Consider the following 23,042-nt stretch of genomic DNA (forward strand, 5'->3'; position numbering starts at 1 on the left):
ATTATGCTACTCCCTTGTGTCAAGTCTCCTGATTGGCTTTTGCTCAAAGTTAGGAGCGTTTCTGATTGTAACATAAATAAGAATCTGAATGTCTACTTTCCTTTTTCCAGCTGCTCACTTTTTGTTCACACCTTTTACTCTAAAGATGATTCGATTGTATTTCCCTTTGTATGAGCCTAGTCACAGGGAAACAGTACATGGTATGTGAAGACACCATACCTAAGGCATGTGGGGTGTATCTAGAGCCAGTAAAAAGACCAAGTCTACGTTTACCTCCTCAGTTTTCTCCTACCTCTGCCGAAGAATCACTTCAATGAAGCCTGTAGCACTGATTATTTTCAAGGGTATCATCCAAAGAAAAAAACAGATTTTTTTCTTGCATAGGTTGAACTATTTTTTTCACAAGACAAATTACCTTAATGTACAATGATTGTCTTTCTCCCACAGGTTAACAATTTTGGAAAATAAAAGAATTAAAAAATATGACAGTGTTTTTCATTTAATATCTATGAAACAAGTCATTATTACTGTGTAGAAGTAGATTTTGGACATAAATATAAGTATAAAACTTCAATATCTACTATATATTAGCCATGTTTTAGGCAAAATTTTGTGTCTTAGTTTCCTTAAACATAAATGATTCTAGGATTAATGGGGCAGACACAACTTGTTCTCCACTCAATACCCACTCTAATTCATGTTGTTAAATGAACACTGTATTTTAGCACTTTGCCCTTCAGGAAGGAAAGGAGCTATTCCTATCCTCCAAGACTGAAACTTTCTAGTCCAGGCCAATTACAACAATTTTATTCTCTTTGTTAGAGATTGGTTAATGAAGGGCATGTGACACAATTTTGACCAATGAGCTTTAGGAGCATATCAGTAGGAGGCTTCTAGAAAACATTTTATTTCTTGATGAAAGAAGATGAGGAGATGCTGTCTTTTTTGTAACTCTATATTCAGCTAAATGGAGATATATTTTCTAGAACTGTAGCAGCTGTCTTGGGAACATGAATGAATCCAAGGAAACAGAACAAGCCAGCTATTGAATACCAAATAGCAGAAAGATGGGAGAAACCTGGTTTGTGATTGCATTATTGAGCTGCTCAATTATTCAGTGTTGAAAATGTCCTAGCTCTGTGTAGCTCCTGTTTTGAAATAATAAACTTCCTCTTTTTGACAATTTTAGGTGGGTTCTATTACTTATATCCCACGTGTTTCTAACAATCATAAACATTTCATTAGTAGAATTAAAGAAAATATATGTGTAGCATACTTGGCACTCAATATGGTTCAGTAACTTTTATCTTTATTTTTATTATGTTCCAAGACCCTTACATTCAAATGCTAGGTGAGATGTAACTATTATAGATGGTATTTTTTATATTAGTAACACAGTCTACATGTAAACTCTAAATTTGCCCTTTTGCCTACATTTTAGAATATACCTCTAATAAGCCATTAGGCTTCACTGCCTAAATGGGAATCTACTTTGATGATTAAATTCTTTCAGATAGAGACTATCATTTATAATTGATTAGTTTATTACAGTTAAAATAGCTTACCCAAATTCAAAATAAATACTAGATGATAATAAAAGAGGCACTATATTGTTACAAATGGTGGCCTGCTATCAGTCTCGTAGGAAATAGGCATTATTTTCAGTTAAGGTCTAACAACTCTCCTCAGTTTTGTTCCCTTTGAAATATTTTCTATTTAATTCATATACCTTCAGATATTTATTGTGTAAAACCTAGATGTGACATGTTTATTCTCTGTGTAAGTTAGTAAAGAAATGGTAAGCACATGCATTTTCAGAGATCAACTTTATAGCTAACTATCTACTAGATGTTCTAAATCTCTATCTTTTTTTATTTTATGAAATTTTAATATTTTTGGATGAAAGTTGCTTTTGGAGAGAAGACTGAACTTTTTCTTTTTCTTGTAAAATTAAGCATCCCTCAATTTGGTAACACTGCTGTTAACTACACTACAAATATCCTTGATTGCTCCTTGTTAAAAGTGTTTCAACTGATGGATGAAAAACCTAAAGTGAATAACTTCTCACAAATTCTAGTAAATAAGAAATTGGACCATGAAGTTGCATGGTATTTACTAATAGCAATTTTTGTACATATTTGATGCTGATATTTATCACTTATTCAAGCTTAACATACTATATTTAAACTTTTCAAAAAGGTTTAGTCTAATATATCCTAAAATATCATTGACTTGGTTTCTGTTAAAGTATATGCTCATATTTCTAAGTGACAACACTTCTCCTTTGCACAATAAAAACTTTGTTTTTTTGGAGTAGGTGCCAGTCTATGAACAGTGTGATACTCCTAGTCGGAACAAAAAAAAGAATGGTTGGATAAATTAGTTATTTATTAACAGCATCCAGAAATATTGTACATGAAATAGATTTTAAAACGGACACAAAAGAGTCAAGCATTGGCAATAAACTTTGTGTCGCATTTCGATTTGTATTCTTAATTCTGAGCTGGAAGTAGTTAAGGATAAAATAAACACAATCCTCAAGACTTGCTTTCCCACAGGATAAAAGAATGATAAAAGAAGGAATGTTGCCATGAGGAAAACATAAAGCAAACTTGTGATTTAAATGTACTTGAAAGATACAAAACACTCAACCAGAGATTCCTAAACATATACATATGTACAAATATACATATAAGTATTAGGACTTTGGAAATCGCTTCAGAAACAGCTCTTCAAAAGTATTAGATCTCTTTTTCTAAAAAGCATTTTCCTTACTGATGAAAATTGTACTGGCTAATGGATAAACTGGGTGATAGCTGGTATAAAACACTAGATCCAAAGGGAAGCTTAATTTCTCTTTTCTTTCTGCGAATTTAACTAAACAAATAAGTTGTCTTATATCACTTCTACTTATATTCTTGAATTAATGATGTCTAAGTTCTGGCCCTTTTTCTGGCAGTCTTCTCCATGTGCGATTTGTATCTAAACTCCCTGGAGGAAAAAAAATCTCACAGCACAGAGCATTTAAGTACCATCATGTCAGAATTTTCACCACTTCACTCAGTAGATTACTCTTCTTAGCAATGTCTCAAAATTTACTGTACACAGGAATCACCAGAGGACCTTATTAAAAATGCAGAATTTGTTTAAGTAGGTCTAGGGTACAGTCTGAAATTCTACATTTCTAACAAGTTTCCAGCTAATGTCCATGCCACTGCTTTAGAACCCATACATTGAATAGCAATGCCTAACTAAAAATTGAGACTCAACTCACTTAAAGGTTTAGCCTCCCCACCACCCATTTCCACAAATCTTCTCACCTGCAACTGTAGAAACACCCTATGTAGGCTTAGCTTTTTGCCTCAAAGTACTATACTGAAAAGAAGGAATTTAAGAAATTCTACAATAGTTCAGATGAAGATCAATTTTGTTGCCATCCAGTTTAACTTTGCAATCTGGTCTCCAATTTTGAGTAGGCCTTTAGTATGTACACATTTGCAAAACACCGAACCTCTAGATACCTGTTTTGTTCTCCCCATTTTAATCCTGAATTTCATAACCTGCCTTGTTTGGAAGTCCTGAAGGAAGTCCTGTTGTTTGGAATAGCATCTCACCTACATGCCTTTCATTTGGACTCAATAGATTACCTTTTGCCAGACCCTAAGTCACCTGCTGGAACTTGGCATATTAGCTTTGGCAGAACGTCCTAAATACTGATTGCCCACTCGGACAAAATTGACCTAGCACCTGTCACTGAATTTCATGGACTCCAACTCTTCCTGGCCCCTGGTTTGTGCTGCCTCCTGGCACTAGCACAGCTATGCTTCCAGGCGTGTGGCCCTCCTATGGGCACTTAACGTATTCAGTGTTGATCAGAATTCAACTAAAGTCTCTTTCTGTTACGTACATCTAAAGAGAGTTTGAGATCTATTTTCATTTCCCAAACCTTGATCTTATATTGATAAATTTGGTCTCATAAAGAGTTCATATTGTTCAGTGACTTTTCATTATTATATTCTTAAATCTATTAGTAAATGGAATACAGGAAGAACAACAAAGAGAGATGTAATGTGATTGACAAAAGGCCTAAGGGTGGTTTTTAAATATAAATCTTATTTGCAAATTTTATATTTCCTTGTCACTGTCAAGATATATCAAATCATATCCTTTTGTCTTCCTACTATAGTTTCACATGATATTTAAAGAAACACAACTGTTTAGCGCAAATGCCTTGAGAACAGGAAAATAGTGGATGTGTATATTATCAAATATAAAAGATAAATAAGTACCTTGAAGACTTCTAATTGTATTTCTAGATATGTTTCTATGGCTTAAGATCTGGAGGTATAGTTGACTATACTTGGTAGGTCTTAGAATTTCCATCAGGAAATAAGCAAGTTTTCAAGATCATCACAGTTCAATACTATTACTTTTGTCAGTTATGTTTCACAGGTGACATTTATAAATCAAAATGAAGAGATCTTTATCTTTTCAACATAAAATTATGTATGCATCTAAACCAAAAGTCTGACAACCACCAAGTTCTGTGGTTATAATCCACATTTTTTTTCCTTCAATGAGTTTTAGGAAGAAAACAAACACACACAGGTTACGAAAAGGAAACTAACCTTTGTTGTATGTCTACTGGGCCAGCCTTTGTGGAAAGCCCTAGTCATTTATATTCTGAAAAGAATTTTTTAATGTTAAATTTTTACTCCTGCCTCACAAGGGATTATACATTTGAAGAGAAATTAAATCATTTGTCCAGGATTACGTAACTACCAACGGGTGGTATCCACAGTCATCTATTTGTTGGACTCATATAAAAAGCCAAGCAAGCTCTTTATCTTAAGCAGGTCTAAAGTATTGGAACTCCTTAACTTTACTAACCTTTGTCTGGCAAAGCCTTTATCCCTAATTTTCCAGGATGGAGAGTAATTATTTAGGCTTGTTACAGCCATGTGGTGTCAAGCAGGACCATGATTTTCTTCTACAAGATGTTTCACAACAAATGCTACAAGGAAAGATTGTAAACTATGCCTATCAACCAGAAGATTGTAAGACTCATATCATTGTTTTGATGGTGGGAAAGATACATGGTGAGATAAAAGTGAATACTTATTAACCTACCTTTTTATCTCATATGCTCTAATACAAATTAATAGCAAAAAATCTAAAAACAAAAGATATATCTGCTTGTAAGAAATTTTAGTGACTTTCATCTTGTATTCCAGTACCAAAAGAGACATTTTTCTTCATGTAATGCAGATAAATTTGAATCTTACAATTGAGTTCTAGGTTTTCCTACCTCTTCAATAGAAATAAAATCATTAAAATTTAGAATTATACAGCTTAATTTTCCTTTAAATAAAACTAATAAAAGTAAATGGCATAATGGTGGTGTTAGTAGAGGTGAAAGGATGTATAGTAAATGCCAGTTGATAACTTTAATCTATGTTTAGCAGTTTTCAGCCCAATTAGACTGAAGTGGTAAAAGGGGCTTCCTAGATAAAATATGCACAACTGGGTAGATGTATCCACGATTCTCCTCCAGGAGCGTAGAAGCAATTACTGTTGTGCTTAATATCACTCAAGAGGGCACAATTTTCAAGAGGAACCACTTCCTTTCTTCGTCAACAGAGACTGCGTTTTCAAAAGAGGATGAACTTTAAGAAGCATTCAATCAACTCTCCCTTGCGGGTTATCGGAGAAGTTGTTTTAGAGGTTCTACCAGTTCTTCATGACTTTATCAAATTCCAGAAGGATGAAGTTCAATCAGGTCATCATTAGATAACAACTAATTGAAGTTTATCAATTTTTCTCCCCGATATAAACCCTTTCACAGGTAGTAAATAGTTTGGGAGATAGTTTCTTTGTTTTCTTTTCAGGGATGACAAATGAGGAAAATTTAAATGGTTAGAACTAGAGATACAATATTACAAAGAAAAGATTTATTTTTAATTCTGTACTTTTGGTGAAAAAAATGTGTGAAGAACAGATCAGTGCATACTAAGGATAAATCAAAAGCACTACACTTTCGAGTAGATACATATGACTTCTCAGGAAAACGTTAGCAAGCTGAAAATGAAATAATGTGTGGTGAGGATGATACTGCAAGTGAAAAAAGCCATTATTGGTGAACAAATACCAAGTTCTTTAAAGACCTACTCATAGAAACGTATTATTTCAGAGGACATATTAATTTATAACTCATTTAATATTTCAGTAAGTTACACCGAAGCTCTTATTCACAATGATTATTTCTGTTCAAGTCCACTGTCAGAAATAAAAGGATTTTTATTATTTTTACTTTTTAAACATAGAAAAGAAATCTGTATTAAGGTAATCAAATCCATTGCCCTTGGAGTTCTTCTAGAGGTAGACTTATCAAATTCTCAAAGAAAATTTTCCTAGAACTAATGGAATTAGATTACCTTTGAATTCTCGCCCCAACTTTGTATAGTCACTAATTCTTTTCTTTGCTCTTTTGGTGTTTGCAAAGGGGTTCGCTAAAGCCTGAATTGATATAATTATTGGCTCAGATTGTTAGAGATCTAGGCCAGATGGCTATGGGTTTCTGAAGTCCCCCTTGCTTGTGGTAGTTTTCCTAGTTTGCCTATAGGGTTTGGGGATCAGCAATTTGAAAGGGCTACAAACTTGTAAAACAGTATTATTCATGGGGGCAGAATGTTCATCAGCGTGACCCAGTACTAAATACATTCATTATAGGCATTTCTATTCTGCACAATTTGCCACACAGCACTGGTTTCAGGAGGGGGAGAAAAAGACAATGGCTTATAAAATGCTTCTGAATGCCTAAAAAGAAGGAGAATTCACGCTGAGACTCCTCTGCTTTCTTTTTTGGAAAGAGCCTTCTTAGTGACTTTGGCTGAGCTCTGCTGAGAGTAAGCAAAGTGGAAAAATCAGAAAATTGCTTTTTTTTATATGTTTCTGGGGGGCAAAATAGAGAGTGGGAAAAAATAAATGGAAAAAAGTGACAGTGAGATTATGTGAAACAGCAAATATGCAAGCAGATAAAGACAGCTGAGGAATAATGCAAAAGGTATGAAAAAAAAGCAGCAAGAATGGAGCCACGATGATAAACTTAAAAGGAATTGCAGAGCAGAAAGAACATCATAAATAATCATATTTTCAAATAAGAATACCATATCAGTTTCTGTGACCTGGATAGAGCGCAAACCTCCCATGATATTTCCTAGCATTTTGATGCACACAAAATGCAATTTTCAGCTCAGGCATTTGATTTGTCAGTTAAACAAGCTTTGGGGGTTTTAAAGTATGTATCTGAAGTGTTTTCATAAATAATGCATATATTATAAAAATTTGACTTGTAAACTATTGAGTCCATGTCCCCCCAGTATTCAATGTGAAGACTAGCCATGTGTAGAATAGTACCTTTTGGTAGAAATTGGCATGCTAAAGCATGCGGTGTCTTTTACCCAGGATAAATAGGATTTTTTTTTTTTTTAAGTACAGGACAAAGAAATATTACAAACAGTTTTGCCCAAACTCAAGGAAAGGAGTCATATAAGATAGAACTATATTGTTAATTAGTTCCAAATTCTGAGGCATTCCTTTAAGTCTTGCTAATTAAGAGAAATCAAGAGTGCAAGATAGCCCTTTTCTTATCTTCAAAGAATAAAGATGAAAGAAAACAGAAAATGAAACCTCTTTACTTGTTCTCTTCTTTAAAAACAGAGCCCCAAGAAAATCTGCTTGTGCTCCTAGAAGGGGAAAGGCCCAAGTATTTACAGAGGGGGTGGGGAAGGAGGCGGTCTGAGAAGCATAATTAGAAGCAAGTTTTCAAATTGTATTAAATTCCTCCACCAACAAAACGCACTTAGAGGTATTTTAAGTTAAACTAGCACTTAAGGACTATGAAAAGCAAGATGATTACATGTCTGTGGCTGAAGAAAGGGCAATTAAGAAAACAAGAAGAATTTAACGTGCCGTATAAATAAAGGCGACCAGAAGTTGATTTAAAGTTTTTCTTCTGTAATTTGTCTCCCCTTTGTCATGGCACGCTCAGAGAAAGTGAATGCAGTAGATTGAAAGGTGGAGCGGGAGAGGGGAGGAAGAAGGAAGGAGCCGGGAAGGACTGGCTCCCATCTCCTCCCCAGCCCCCACCAGCCCCTCTCCCCTTCTCCCCCTCGCGCCCCCAGCCCCCGCCTTCCTCCTTCTCCGTCTCTTTTCCCTCTCCCACCCTCCACTCTCCCCCTCCCTCCTTGGGTGACTCCATCAGCTTTTGATTTGGAAGCCCGCTGATTGGCTGGAAGCGATTCAACACACGCCGGGCAAGAGCTTTGTCTGAGTTGAAGTGAAGTTGTACAGATTGTAGACCGGAGTCAGCAATCACGGGTGTTTAGTCTGCAGCCGAGCAGCGAAAGGGAGAAGGAATCGTTCAGGAGAGACACACTGCAGATTCCGCCGGCACCCTGCCATAGATGGATTCCGACTACACGAGGGAGAAAACGCGGAGGTGACACTCTTCTGCCTGGAAAGAGGACGAACGACCAAACAAACGCAAGGACTGGACTCCATGCCGATGGTATCTGGAAGTCGTGACACGGTGTGTATAAAACAAAAGTTTGCGAGCTGTTAATTGCTGTGCTGTGTTGTTAAGAGACGCTTTCAAGTTCCAAGTACCAAATGTAGCTTTAAGTTGCCAAAGGAAGTTGAGGGAATTGCTTTGCTGTTTTAACTTGCTCTGTGAGGGAAATCTCGTAAACTGACCGATGCACCAAATGAATGCTAAAATGCACTTTAGGTTTCTTTTTGCACTCCTGATAGTATCTTTCAACCACGATGTACTGGGCAAGAATTTGAAATACAGGATTTATGAGGAACAGAGGGTTGGATCAGTAATTGCGAGACTATCAGAGGATGTGGCTGATGTTTTATTGAAGCTACCTAATCCTTCTACTGTTCGATTTCGAGCCATGCAGAGGGGAAATTCTCCTCTACTTGTAGTAAATGAGGATACTGGGGAGATCAGCATAGGGGCTACAATTGACCGTGAACAACTATGCCAGAAAAACTTGAACTGTTCCATAGAGTTTGATGTGATCACTCTACCCACAGAGCATCTGCAGCTTTTCCATATTGAAGTTGAAGTGCTGGATATTAATGACAATTCTCCCCAGTTTTCAAGATCTCTCATACCTATTGAGATATCTGAGAGTGCAGCAGTTGGGACTCGCATTCCCCTGGACAGTGCATTTGATCCAGATGTTGGGGAAAATTCCCTCCACACCTACTCGCTCTCTGACAATGATTTTTTTAATATCGAGGTTCGGACCAGGACTGATGGAGCCAAGTATGCAGAACTCATAGTGGTCAGAGAGTTAGATCGGGAGCTGAAGTCAAGCTACGAGCTTCAGCTTACTGCCTCAGACATGGGAGTACCTCAGAGGTCTGGCTCATCCATACTAAAAATAAGCATTTCAGACTCCAATGACAACAGCCCTGCTTTTGAGCAGCAATCTTATATAATACAACTCTTAGAAAACTCCCCGGTTGGCACTTTGCTCTTAGATCTGAATGCCACTGATCCAGATGAGGGCGCTAATGGGAAAATTGTATATTCCTTCAGCAGTCATGTGTCTCCCAAAATCATGGAGACTTTCAAAATTGATTCCGAAAGAGGACATTTGACTCTTTTCAAGCAAGTGGATTACGAAATCACCAAATCCTATGAGATTGATGTTCAGGCTCAAGATTTGGGTCCAAATTCAATCCCAGCTCATTGCAAAATTATAATTAAGGTTGTGGATGTTAATGACAATAAACCTGAAATTAACATCAACCTCATGTCCCCTGGAAAAGAAGAAATATCTTATATTTTTGAAGGGGATCCTATTGATACATTTGTTGCTTTGGTCAGGGTTCAGGACAGGGATTCTGGGCTGAATGGAGAAATAGTTTGTAAGCTTCATGGACATGGTCATTTTAAACTTCAGAAGACGTATGAAAACAATTATTTAATCTTGACTAATGCCACGCTGGATAGAGAAAAGAGATCTGAATATAGTTTGACTGTAATCGCTGAGGACAAGGGGACACCCAGTCTCTCTACAGTAAAACATTTTACTGTTCAAATCAATGATATCAATGACAATCCACCCCACTTCCAAAGAAGCAGATACGAATTTGTAATTTCAGAAAATAACTCACCAGGGGCATATATCACCACTGTTACAGCCACAGATCCTGATCTTGGAGAAAATGGGCAAGTGACATACACCATCTTGGAGAGTTTTATCCTAGGAAGTTCCATAACTACATATGTAACCATTGACCCATCTAATGGAGCCATCTATGCCCTCAGAATCTTTGATCACGAAGAAGTGAGTCAGATCACTTTTGTGGTAGAAGCAAGAGATGGAGGAAGCCCAAAGCAACTGGTAAGCAATACCACAGTTGTGCTCACTATCATTGATGAAAATGACAATGTTCCTGTGGTTATAGGGCCTGCACTGCGTAATAATACAGCAGAAATCACCATTCCCAAAGGGGCTGAAAGTGGCTTTCATGTCACAAGAATAAGGGCAATTGACAGAGACTCCGGTGCGAATGCTGAACTCAGCTGCTCCATAGTGGCAGGTAATGAGGAGAATATCTTCATAATTGATCCACGATCATGTGACATCCATACCAACGTGAGCATGGATTCTGTTCCCTACACAGAATGGGAGCTCTCAGTTATCATTCAGGACAAAGGCAATCCTCAACTACATACCAAAGTCCTTCTGAAGTGCATGATCTTTGAATATGCAGAGTCAGTGACAAGTACAGCAATGACTTCAGTAAGCCAGGCATCCTTGGATGTCTCCATGATAATAATTATTTCCTTGGGAGCAATTTGTGCAGTTTTGTTGATTATTATGGTGCTATTTGCAACTAGGTGTAACCGTGAGAAAAAAGACACTAGATCCTATAACTGCAGGGTGGCGGAGTCAACTTACCAGCACCACCCAAAAAGGCCATCTCGGCAGATTCACAAAGGGGACATCACATTGGTGCCTACCATAAATGGGACCCTGCCCATCAGATCTCATCACAGATCATCTCCATCTTCATCTCCTACCTTAGAAAGAGGGCAGATGGGCAGCCGGCAGAGTCACAACAGTCACCAGTCACTCAACAGCTTGGTGACAATCTCATCAAACCACGTGCCAGAGAATTTCTCATTAGAACTCACCCACGCCACTCCTGCTGTTGAGGTAAGATCTTAAACTGCATCAATTCATTGCACTGTTAGGCGTTAGTATTCGGGAGTTGGGTTTAATAGTTCTTAAATGTTTTCATTAATAAGTAACAATACTAATACTGTGCAAATTAAGTAGGATACAAATTACATTGTGAATATGTAGAAAAGATGCATACTTTAGCTTACTGTTTTTAGTTTTCCTTAAGTAATTAACTTGCATATAATATGTATAATATTGAAAAATAAATGTGAAGCTCACAAAGGACTATGTAATTAGAGTCCCCTTACTTCCCAGATTAAAATAATGGGAAGCCAAAAAGTAGAGACTTGCTTTCTTTTCATAGTTACAGTCTTTACTGAAAAAATTAAAAAACAAAAAACAAAAAACTAAGGCCTTCAGATGTCTATTTCAATGCATGCTCTGTTTGTCCAAGTTTGGACGATTTCCTGACATTTTTTAAACTCCATGTGCTACAGTGCTGTATTTTACAGCATTTTCCATGTATTTTTTACAGGTGGTCACTTTGTCTGAACTGTAAAGAAAATAAATCAGTTATTTGAAAGGGAATCTTCTTTCAAAAAGTAAAAGTCAGTTGTATTAGATCATCCAAATCTCTTGAGTTATATTTTAGTTATAGTTGGTGGCTGGCTGCATGGTCTGACACAGTCCAGCATATGCAAATCTTTTAAATAGAGATAATATGTTCAATTACTTAGTTGAAATAGCAAGTAACTGTTTTTTCTTGCTTAAAGATTGTATTTGGAGGCTCGTTTCCAGGAATCAGTTCTGTCTATTTGGTTTCCAGCAGGTCTCTCAGCTTCTTTCAATGCTTCACCAGGGGCAATATCAGCCAAGACCAAGTTTTCGAGGAAACAAATATTCCAGGAGCTATAGGTATGAATTATTCCTGTGTTACCTATTAGATCTCAACATAAATGCTGAAGAGTAAAAACTGTGTTTTTCTTTTCTGATTTATCTTTCCAGATATGCCCTTCAAGACATGGACAAATTTAGCTTGAAAGACAGTGGCCGTGGTGACAGTGAGGCCGGAGACAGTGATTATGATTTGGGGCGAGATTCTCCAATAGATAGGCTGCTGGGTGAAGGATTCAGTGACCTGTTTCTTACAGATGGAAGAATTCCAGCAGGTGAGAGGATAGTGACGGACAGATTTTTCTTTTCAGGTCTACCCTGACACCAGTAAAATGAAAAATTTATCTCATGCTTATATTTCCTCTTTATTTGTCCCTTGCACTAAAATATTTATGTGTTACAGTATGTTCATGACTGTTAGTAATGAACAGAAACTGAAACATTTTAAAACTTTCTTAAATTTCATTAAGCAGTTGGTAGAGAAAGAGGAAGCATGAGAGCTTCATAGGACAAGAATGAAGGGATGGGGAAAAAATTAAAGAAACAAACCGCTTCCATCCTCTTTCCACCTCATCCGATACTGCCATAGAACAACACTGTTGTGCAACTCTTTACAAAATTATTGGTTGGTGGTTTTTATTCAGCCAAACTGTTTGGGTACAGAGTGGTGAACTGGACTGTAATTTGGAGGATGCATTTCCTGTGATGGGCACCAACTCACAAAATCAGAGACTAAAATACACTAGAAATTGTACACTTCAAGCATCAAAAATAGGAGAAGGAATGCATCTTTGTAGGTGGTAAGCACAGAATATTTTTGCCACATTTCATTTTGCTATAGTACAAGAGGAACAGGGACCCAAGAGTGGAATTTTTAAGTATACAGCTAGATAGAAGAGATGCTATTAAGTTTCGAACCACATTTTCCTTGGAGTTTCTTCCCTCTAATTCTGCAATAGAAACCCTCTGAACTGAGTAAATACTGATTACATTATCGTAGCAGCCCCGTTACTAAAGACTGCAATATTAAATCAACCTTTGGAATACATAGGTGTGTTCATTTGGCTACCTATATTTCCAAATTTCACTGAATGTGGAGCAAATGACTGCTGTTTGAGAAATGAAAGACAGAACAACACAATATCACCCATCTTAGTTCCATTGCACCTCTATTTTTAAATACAGATCAGTAAGAGAGTTTGGGAAATAAACATGACAGAGCCTCAGACAGCCACAAGAATTCAAGAAAATCAATATAGCTGACTCTCCATATCTGCAGGTTCCACATCCATGGATTCAACCAACTGTTAATTGAAAGTATTTGGATTAAACAACAAAGAACAGCAATACAACAATAAAAAACAATACAAATAAACAATATAGTATAACAACTATTTACATAGCATTTACATTTATTAGGTATTGTTAGTAACCTAGAGAAGATTTAAAGTATTTGGAAGGATGTGTGTAGGCTCTATGTAACTGCAGTGCCACTTTATATAAGCAACCCAATTTTAGTATCCACAGGGGGCCTGGACCAATCCCTTTGGATACTGAAGGACCACTGTAAATAGAAACTCCAGCACTCTTAAGTCAAGTAGTGATAGGAGTAGCCACAGGGGTATTAATATTAGGAATAGCAGTAGCAGTAGGAGTTACCAACTATGCCCCCAGGTTTACTCCAGGCCCACGCAGAGTTCGATACCTGCACTGCCTCTCCTAAGGCTTTGACTCAGGAATTGGTAGTAGTGACAGTAGTAACAGGCTTCTATTTTTTTGATATTTGGGAACTGAAACTTATAAAGGTTAGAAAATGTATCTCAAATCAGGCAGTTTGTATATGGTAGAGTGCAATTTGGACCAACCCCCACACTCTTCAAACACCAATCTATCAAGTATGTGAAGTAACAGGTTTTTGCTGTTGTTGTAATTGTTTTTAAATAGAGTGTCCTAATTGTTCTTGGGTTCTAAAGACTTACTACCCACCCTGTAACTATTAAATGTTGATTATTTAATTATGTTATTACAGTAATGGATATTATAATACATCTCACAGGATGAGTGTATAGGGAGGACTTCTGGAGACATCAAGGCATGCAGTGTACCTGGAGCCTGTTCCCACAGTCATGGTGCCTGATTTTTTGTTTTTGTTGCTTAATGTGTAGACTTTCTTGATCAATTTGAAGAGAAATCTCTGAAAATTTAATGGAATGTATTTAGAATCAGATACTCTGCTCAAAGAGACTCAGTTTTATTCTTCTTACTTGTGTAATAAAGGAGCTGGCTAAACTACAATTCTGTAATCCTGACAGATTCCTAATTTTGAGCATTAATCCTTGATTTTAAATCATGTAATTTCATTTCATTAAAGAGAACAGTAACAATGTGGGCATGACATCAATACTGTGTTACATGTTTTTAGATTTTTATCAAGTTTATTCATCAAAATTTAAATTTATCAGCATAGCTAACTGAATAGCTGCTCTAATTACATAACCTTGGTATTTGAGGGACTAAATGATCCTAAAGTCCCTTTTAATTCTGAAATTGTATAAATCTAATAGCTAATTATAAGGTTTTTTTATTTTTAGGTCAAAGTTCTTCTTTTTTTTTTTGCATATTTTCTAAGTTACCCTCTCTACATAAGTTTGTGGCAAGCAAGTTTTCTAGCATTTGGAGTAAGTAAGAACAGTAATAATAGATGTTAAGGAATGAAGGCATTAAGGAAACAATAGGTTGACAGATAAACTGTAGAAAACAGTGAATTGTGTTCATCGAGTGACTTTAAGCTCCATTAACATCACATTTCTTTTCAAAATTAGAAGTTCACCTTTATATCATCATTAATAATTCCACTTAACATAGAGATGCTTTTTAGAAAACATTCTAATATTTGCACAATCACACTTAACCATGTGTGTGGTTGGAGAGTTATTTTGCTTGCACATAACACTGTATTACAACAAAATATATTATAGTAAATAAAATTCTGCCTTACTAGGTACCTGCCTCCATCTGTGGTGTGGTCAAAGCTAACCTGGAGGCAGAGGGCACCAGGAAGTCACCAGTGGTCCACAAAGTATACTCATGTTTGACTACTATAGACTGAACGTGCATACTAAGTATCTATACAGAGATGACTATCCCTTATTTATGAGTATAATTTTGATGATACATATTCTAGTTTATTACTTACCCTGGCAACTTCTGGAGGCACATTAGGGTATAAAACTCGTGCTTTGTAAATTTATATTCCCAGGAAATATCCAAGTAGAGAAAAATGTAAGCCCACATCTGAATGCCATTAAAAGAGATCAGCACAGTTTCCAAAGCATTAATATTTCTAGGACTTCAGTGTCTTGTTCCAACTGGTTTTCTGCCTTAGACTATGAACAAATATAGATTATGTTATGTTGCATTGCCTGCCAACAGGGTCATTTCTGGGCATTCATGCTATTAATTCCCACACAAATATCCTGCATTTTGAGTAGTTAAATCAGTATGGATTTTTTTGGCTGTTGGCTCATGTTTGCCAACGTACTGTCTTACTCATTCAACTTTGAACTATAACAGTAAACATATGCCTGCAAACATGATTTTTCCATTGCATTCACTTCACTAGGATGATTTACATAGCCATTTGATTTCATTTCTTGTGATACTTATTTTTCTTGATTGAGTCCAATACACTTTTCATCAGTCTGTCATCTCTGATTACTTACTTTAAACATTCTTTTTAAATTTGATGTTCTCTCCTTTCCCATGGCAGGTATCCTTTCCCATGGCAGGTATCCACAAAAGCTCATCTGTTCTGGCCTTTCCTCCATGACGGTTTCGGTGTTTCAGTATGCAATCTAATATTCGCTCTCCAGTAGCTCCTCCCTCTGTCGAATCTTTCTTTCATACAGCTTGAACATTTTGAGAACATTTTAATTCACATTTTTTGGCTCTTTTAATACTTAACTCTTGTTGCCCAGCAACACTGAACTAAACTATTTATCTTGGCATTCAAAGGGCAAAGGAATCCTCTCTTAGCTTATTAACCCTCAATGTTGCCATCTTTGTGTCTTTTGCTATAGTTAGAAGCATCTCCTCACTTAACACACTGATGCTTTGCTCATGGTGTCCTTCCTACCTGAAAAACTGACTTCTTGTCACTTTGTGTAACTGAATCCTATTCATCTTTCAAAGTTTGTTTTCGGTGACTCTTTCTTTAACTGTTTCAGTCTCCACCTCCTCTCTTTTTTCCTTTCTTGACATGCCTTAGCATCATCTAGTTTGACACTTTACCTGTGTTTATGACCTCATTTGCTACACTTTCCTCAGAGCTGTATCTTAACATTTTGAGGGTAGGGTGCTATTGTTGCACTTCACGTGTAGCAGACTCCTAATGGATAACTGATTGATCACTTGATGACTAATGACTTGATAGAAGCAAGGCATACGTATTTCTTATGTATCTGCTTCCTACCCCACCAATAAGGTTCAATACAGTGACAAAATTCATAGTCATCTAGTGGTAAAGAAGACGCTCTACTTCCACCATGTTCTGTCTCCCCAGAGGACACTTAAGTACCTAGCAGAGCTTTCAAGGAGCAGCAGGAAGATTAGCCACTTGCACCACTTGTCAACAAGTCCTGATCACTGGGATATAGTATGGAACATTTATGGCACTGAATTACTTACACACCGAGGATGTTTTCAGTTGAGTCCCTCGGGACAAGGTTGACAATATCAATGAAGTGGCCAGAAATGCCCTCTTCTGCACCATTACTCTTCTATTTCCACTATTTTTGCCATCCTTCTCTCCATTAGTCTTTTCTCATCAATTTTTCTATTCTTTTTCATTTTTAAGGTAATTTATTTTATAATTAAAGCTCCACTTATTTATTGGGATGAAGTTGCAAATAACCTTCACTGTTTAAAAATTTCTATGACCAAAATGATTTTTGAGCATGAACTTTCAGATTGTGTTACCCAGATTGTATTTTTGCATTGTGTTGTTGGTTATATGTTCATCATTATATTTAGGCATCTAGAAAATTAGGTCACTTTCAGTATTCTTAGAAGCCTGTGTAATTTCTCCTTTCCCTCAAGTCATTAAGCATTGAAATAAAGCGAATCAAACAACTAAGTCCTTCCCAAGCCTAAAACTACAGAGTTAAAGGAAAGAAAATAAATGAAGAGGTGTCAGCAGGTCTGTTCTTCTTCCTTCTGAGAGGATGTGAGTAAGACAATAGAGGCAGGTCTAAGTTCCATTTACAGAGACCCGGGGAATTAAGAAGGAAAAAAAATCATTACCACCATGATTGCTATTTCACTGCTGAGAAAACCTCATTGCTATTAAGGTATTACAATTACTTTCAACCCCTTTGGTTTTGCCTACATCAAATTACAAAGAAAATACAGTTGGTAAATATTTCCAAGTAATAACAATGCATGGGATCAGGAAATCTAAACAAGCTTTTATTCTTAAATCATCCTTGCTCATTTAAAATGACCTTTCATAACAAATTGCACAATTGTTCTTCATGTTTACACTCTTTCTCTTTCCCCACCTTGATTCACATGGAATTAGTGTTTACACTTTTCTCCACTTATTTTTTTCTGCTTCTTCGTTATTTCTAGGAAATTCTGAATTTCCTAGTAATTCAGCTTTTTTCTCACTCACAATACTTGATCTCATTTTTGTTCCTGAAATTATCCCCCTTTTCGCTAAAACTTGGGGTGCATATTTGGGACATTTGCAGTTTAACAACAGAATTATCTCAAAGATTCAAGCAATGAAAAGCAGCAATTTCTACACCTTCACTCGAAGAGCATTATTTCTTTTTTTTTCAGAAAGTCACCTTATTTTCTTCTTGTTTTATTTACAAAATAGGTAGTGAATACATACTGTACGCAGGCACTTTACCAGGTGCTAGTGATCCCACAGTAACTGCAATGGACAGCTTTTTCCTCTAATAAGAGATTGGGCATCCTTCAAGAATCACTCTTTTAGCAATAATTTGGGAGGAAGAGGAATCTTTCTAAAGTAGACAGATCTACAAAATTAGCTCTTAATATACAATAAGCAAATAACAACTAATGTCCTTTTAAATTTAAGAGAATTATTTTGCATTTTCTGCATTCTGCTGTTTGCTCTAAAATGAAATCATAGTACTGAAGAGCCTTATTTCTCACCGAAATACTCAGTGCTTTGTGGAGTATATTTTACATCTTTTCATTTCCTTGTCATGTAGTTTAGTTATTGTATTTGCCAAATATAGAGGATTTTTTTTCCTTTTTATTTTCCTGCTTTTCTCATTTCATCTATTTTTTTTCCTATGAGTGTGGCCACTCATATTTCAATAGAACATTAGAACCTCTGTGAGAACTAAGGAATGGATTTTTCATATTGGTTATTTTTTAATGACATTGTCATATATTTGAATATAAATATATTTTGAACCTTTAAAAGAAAACTTCTTAACAGGGTAATTGCAGTTGCCCACCTAGTAGCAGAGGAAACTTTTCAGTACTGTTTTAATTAATAAGTAAATAAATAATTTGTATATCTTTAAAAGAGATTAATAAGTATAATTACCTGATAGTTTATTATATTCTCATTGCGTCCATTAAAATCAAAATAAGTCTGATAGGCCTTAATGTTGAGAAAGTTACACAAAGGTATGTATTCCACAAGAATTGTATGAGTGGCATTCTAAAGTTATAGGTTTCACGTTACAAGTCTATTCTTTAGAATTTATGTTCAGCATTTATTTCATCACTCACACCTGGTTCTTCCCATGTATATGTTATCAGCCCATCTTTTCACTATTTGAGTAGCAGAATATTCTTATTTGATCAATAAGGAAAAAAGCACACCAGCAGATAAGCCTTATGTAGGTCTATAAAACTAGTGTTCAAATTAAAGTCATAATTGTAGTCCAGCTTATGTGTATAATAATGGGTTAGCATCACGGAAACAGTTTCAAACTGTCTCATTCTATTTTTTTATTATAAAATTACATTTTTCCATCATTTTGAATCATGCTAAGTATAATAATGAATCCCCATTGTTTTTCTTGAGCACAGCTATGAGACTCTGCACGGAGGAGTGCAGGGTCCTGGGACACTCTGACCAGTGCTGGATGCCACCGCTGCCCTCACCGTCTTCTGATTATAGGAGTAACATGTTCATTCCAGGAGAAGAATTCCCAGCACAACCCCAGCAGCAGCATCCACATCAGAGTCTTGAGGATGATGCTCAGCCTGCAGATTCCGGTGAGAAGAAGAAGAGTTTTTCCACCTTTGGGAAGGAGTCCCCAAGCGATGAGGACTCTGGGGATACAAGCACATCATCTCTGCTCTCGGAAATGAGCAGTGTGTTCCAGCGCCTCTTACCCTCTTCCCTGGACACCTATTCTGAATGCAGTGAGATGGATCGGTCCAACTCCCTGGAACGCAGGAAGGGACCCTTGCCAGCCAAAACTGTGGGTTACCCACAGGGGGTAGCGGCATGGGCAGCCAGTACACATTTTCAAAACCCCACCAACAACTGTGGGCCCCCACTTGGAACTCACTCCAGTGTGCAGCCTTCTTCAAAATGGCTGCCAGCCATGGAGGAGATCCCTGAAAATTATGAAGAAGATGATTTTGACAATGTGCTCAACCACCTCAATGATGGGAAACACGAACTCATGGATGCCAGTGAACTGGTGGCAGAAATTAACAAACTGCTTCAAGATGTCCGCCAGAGCTAGGAGATTCTAGTGAAGCATTTTTGTTTCCATTTATGTGGAAATAAGGAACAACAGCAACAACAAAAAACCCTGAAAGAACTGGCATTGCCAAATAGTTGCATTTATCATAAATGTGTCTGTGTATATTGAATATTAAATACTGTATTTTCGTATGTACACAATGCAAGTGTGATTATTTTAATCTGTATTTTAAAAATACATTTGTACCTTATATTTATGTGTAATTTAACAAACAAATTTTATTTTTTTACTCCCATGACAGACATGTTTTTCCTAATCATGTAGAAACTAGCCACTGTTCAAATCTGATATACTATTCAACCACAAAATGTAAAGGCACTGCTTAGATTAGTTTGTCTGGGGAAGAATTATTATGCTGTATGAACAATCCCACTAAAGCATTATACAATTCTTAATTCCACTAAGTGATCCCCACTTTTTTTCAATAACTTTTTAGAAATGAAGAATCATTCAAATTGTTAAGCTATTTTATTATTATTTTCGCTACTCTCTACTAGCCCCAATAGTTGAACTCTTATAGCAAAATCGAAACATAAAGTGAACGTTTATTTCAGGACTGAGAAATATCTGAAGGTTATTTATTAGATGACTATGTCAAATGAATTTTTTGTAGACGATGATGAAAACAGAGCTAAAGTCATTGTTTCCTGACTCCCAGACCCCTACTATTCCAGGCCATCACACTGGCCCATTCCTGAGAATATTTCTCTTACAGTATTATTACCTACTTGTAATTGGGGTAAAAAATAAACCTTATTCCATCCTTGTAATATAAAACATGTTCCAAGGAAATGGAATCTGTCCTTTAAATAGACAACAGTATGTATTCTAATGGCATAAAGTATTAATGGATTAAAAACTGTTTTGTCGGTGTCTCTCTTAGGGTAGCAAATATAATTGATTTATTCTGAACCCATTCTATTTGAATCTTCCCCTTTCCTCTCACAATACTTGAACATTTTAACCTTTTGGAATGTTGTCTTTTTTTGTTATAAATATTCATTTTTAGCTTTTGTCTCCAGTGCATGATCTCATATTTTTGCTTTTATTTTTAGTATAAGAACATTTATAAAATCACATTTTTGTTATGGAAATTGTTTTATTTGTTGTGTGACAAATGAGAAATTCTTTATTTATTGTGCTGTGATCTCTCTGTGTGGAATGCCTTGGTAAGAGAGATGTTTCTTATGACTATTATCATTTCTGACCAAGCTTCTATTAATGTTATTTCTAATAATACACTATCTTGATTGTACTCTCCAAAAAATTTTGCTGTCAGTGAAAATAAAAGGAAAATTAAAGTAAAGCTAAGGAACTGTCTAAAAGTCAGAGTCCTGGTCCTACGCATTTGCTCAAAAGCTTGGCATACAGCATCCTCTTCCTGAGAGGGTGATTCAGTGTTGAGTTTCAAATAATAAACAGGCAGCATTCAGTTTGCTTGGCAAACAAGAAACACACAATGGAAAAGGAATGAGTTTGAGACCTGTAATGGGAATGAAAGTAGTAGGCCATATTCCAGCTTAATAACTTAAATGCATTTGGGGAATAAAGAAAAAAGAGTAGGCAAGCAATAACTGCTTGAATATTTTTCAAATTACAAAAGAAAAATACTTCCTCAGAACATTTTGTATTAAATTGTGCAGGATAAAAAGGTATCCTTACAATGTTTCCAGGAGGCAAAAATATTACCCTTCTCGGCTTGCTAGTAGGGAATTGAAATACTGGGTAGGTTAAGTAACTGAAAAGTGGCTAAAACTCAGATATTTGAATTCTCAAATGAGTACCACATTAAATAGTATAAATTACCTCTTTCAACAGGCACATTTTCCTTTTTAAGAGGGATTGCAATCACAAGTGAAATTTCAGTTTATTTTTCAGTAGATTACACACACAAAAGCTAACCATATTTAAATACATTCTGCCTTTCAACTTCACTTCCTTTCAGTATATATTACCATTAAGAAAAAGACTTTTACATTCTCACTGCTCTTAATTTAAAGCACCAGCGGTAATATGGGAAGCTATGCTGAAAATTGCTATTTTGAATAATGTGAAGCAAATAAAATGCAATATTTCATTCAACACAAAACTTTGTATACTGTCCATATTCCAAGAATTTCATGTCGCGAAGTCCCTCGCGTCTCCAGCCTGCTATGTTTATTATTGTTTCCCATGTCCCCAGACGAAAAGAATATAAGGGCAAGATTTCAGCGTTTTGTTTCTGTTCCTTTCACCAACCTTTTAGGGAAAGCTGGGCTGTCTGATGCTAACATAGCAACCTAATGGCTTATCAAGTTTATATCACCTCTTTTTTGATACCCTACCCCTCCTCAAATTGCAAAAACAAAAAAGCACTTAAACATTCTGTCCTCCATTTATTATTTTAATCTCTTTAACTCCACTGGATTATTTGAAATGTTCTTCAATAATAATCATATATTAAGGAAATTATCTTCCAAAAATGTAACTCAAAATTGAACCTGTTGCTTAACAAATCCTCCTAAAATGTTTGTTTATAGAATTATTGGAATTAGCTTTCTTCAAATTCTTACAAGTTATTAACATTGTTATTCATTTCTCATTGATTTATTTATTGATATTAGCAGATGGGGCTTAAACATTGTTAATCATTTAAATTATTGCTCCTCCTGTCACAAATACGTTAAATTTGCCACTTACCTATAGATAATTATTAAGGTAAAGATGAGTAAGTTATTAAGTCATTGTCTTGTTGAAGTCACTGAAGAAGTCACATTTATGAATATCAGCTTAGTTTTCTTGTTTCATTGTTTTGATACTGGTCAGAAGATATTCAAAGATGAATTTGAAATATTGACACATTAAAATTTAAACAATTGTAGATGTATTTTAAAAATAAGCAATATTATACTGGATTACTTATACAGGTCAAAAATGCATTGTCTGACATAGCAGCTTTCAACCTGGCAGAAACTCATGAAACTGTCCCAACACTGTCTTACATGTTTTCATATTTCTGTTCCATTTCAGTATATCTGGATAATGTATCATCAAAGCATCAAAAATTAAGAATACTCCAAACTCTGAATAAGCAATAAATATTGCTATATAACAATTAAAATCTGCCAGGCATGGTGGCTCACATCTGTAATCCCAGCACTTTGGGAGGCAGAGGTGGGCAGATCACCTGAGG

At 36.0% G+C, this 23,042-nt stretch overlaps 1 protein-coding gene across 2 annotated transcripts; it reads left to right on the top strand.

Moving 5' to 3' along the window:
• Positions 1-8,343: 8,343 nt before the first annotated feature.
• On the top strand, positions 8,344-21,195 carry PCDH18 (protocadherin 18). 2 transcript variants are annotated; one of them, XM_012443239.2, is made up of 4 exons: positions 8,344-11,243; positions 12,037-12,125; positions 12,216-12,379; positions 19,182-21,195. In XM_012443239.2, exons 1-4 carry the CDS (start codon positions 8,757-8,759, stop codon positions 19,847-19,849), a joined length of 3,408 nt encoding a protein of 1,135 aa, XP_012298662.2. In that variant the 5' UTR covers positions 8,344-8,756; the 3' UTR covers positions 19,850-21,195. The 2 variants fall into 2 exon arrangements, with proteins under 2 accessions (XP_012298662.2, XP_012298663.2); XM_012443240.2 differs by having other exon boundaries at positions 12,040-12,125.
• The last annotated feature ends 1,847 nt before the right edge of the window (positions 21,196-23,042 follow it).

This window comes from Aotus nancymaae, unplaced genomic scaffold (assembly GCF_030222135.1).
Source record: "Aotus nancymaae isolate 86718 unplaced genomic scaffold, 86718_ANA_hifiasm-v0.15.2.pri h1tg000033l, whole genome shotgun sequence".
Lineage (NCBI taxonomy): Eukaryota > Metazoa > Chordata > Mammalia > Primates > Aotidae > Aotus > Aotus nancymaae.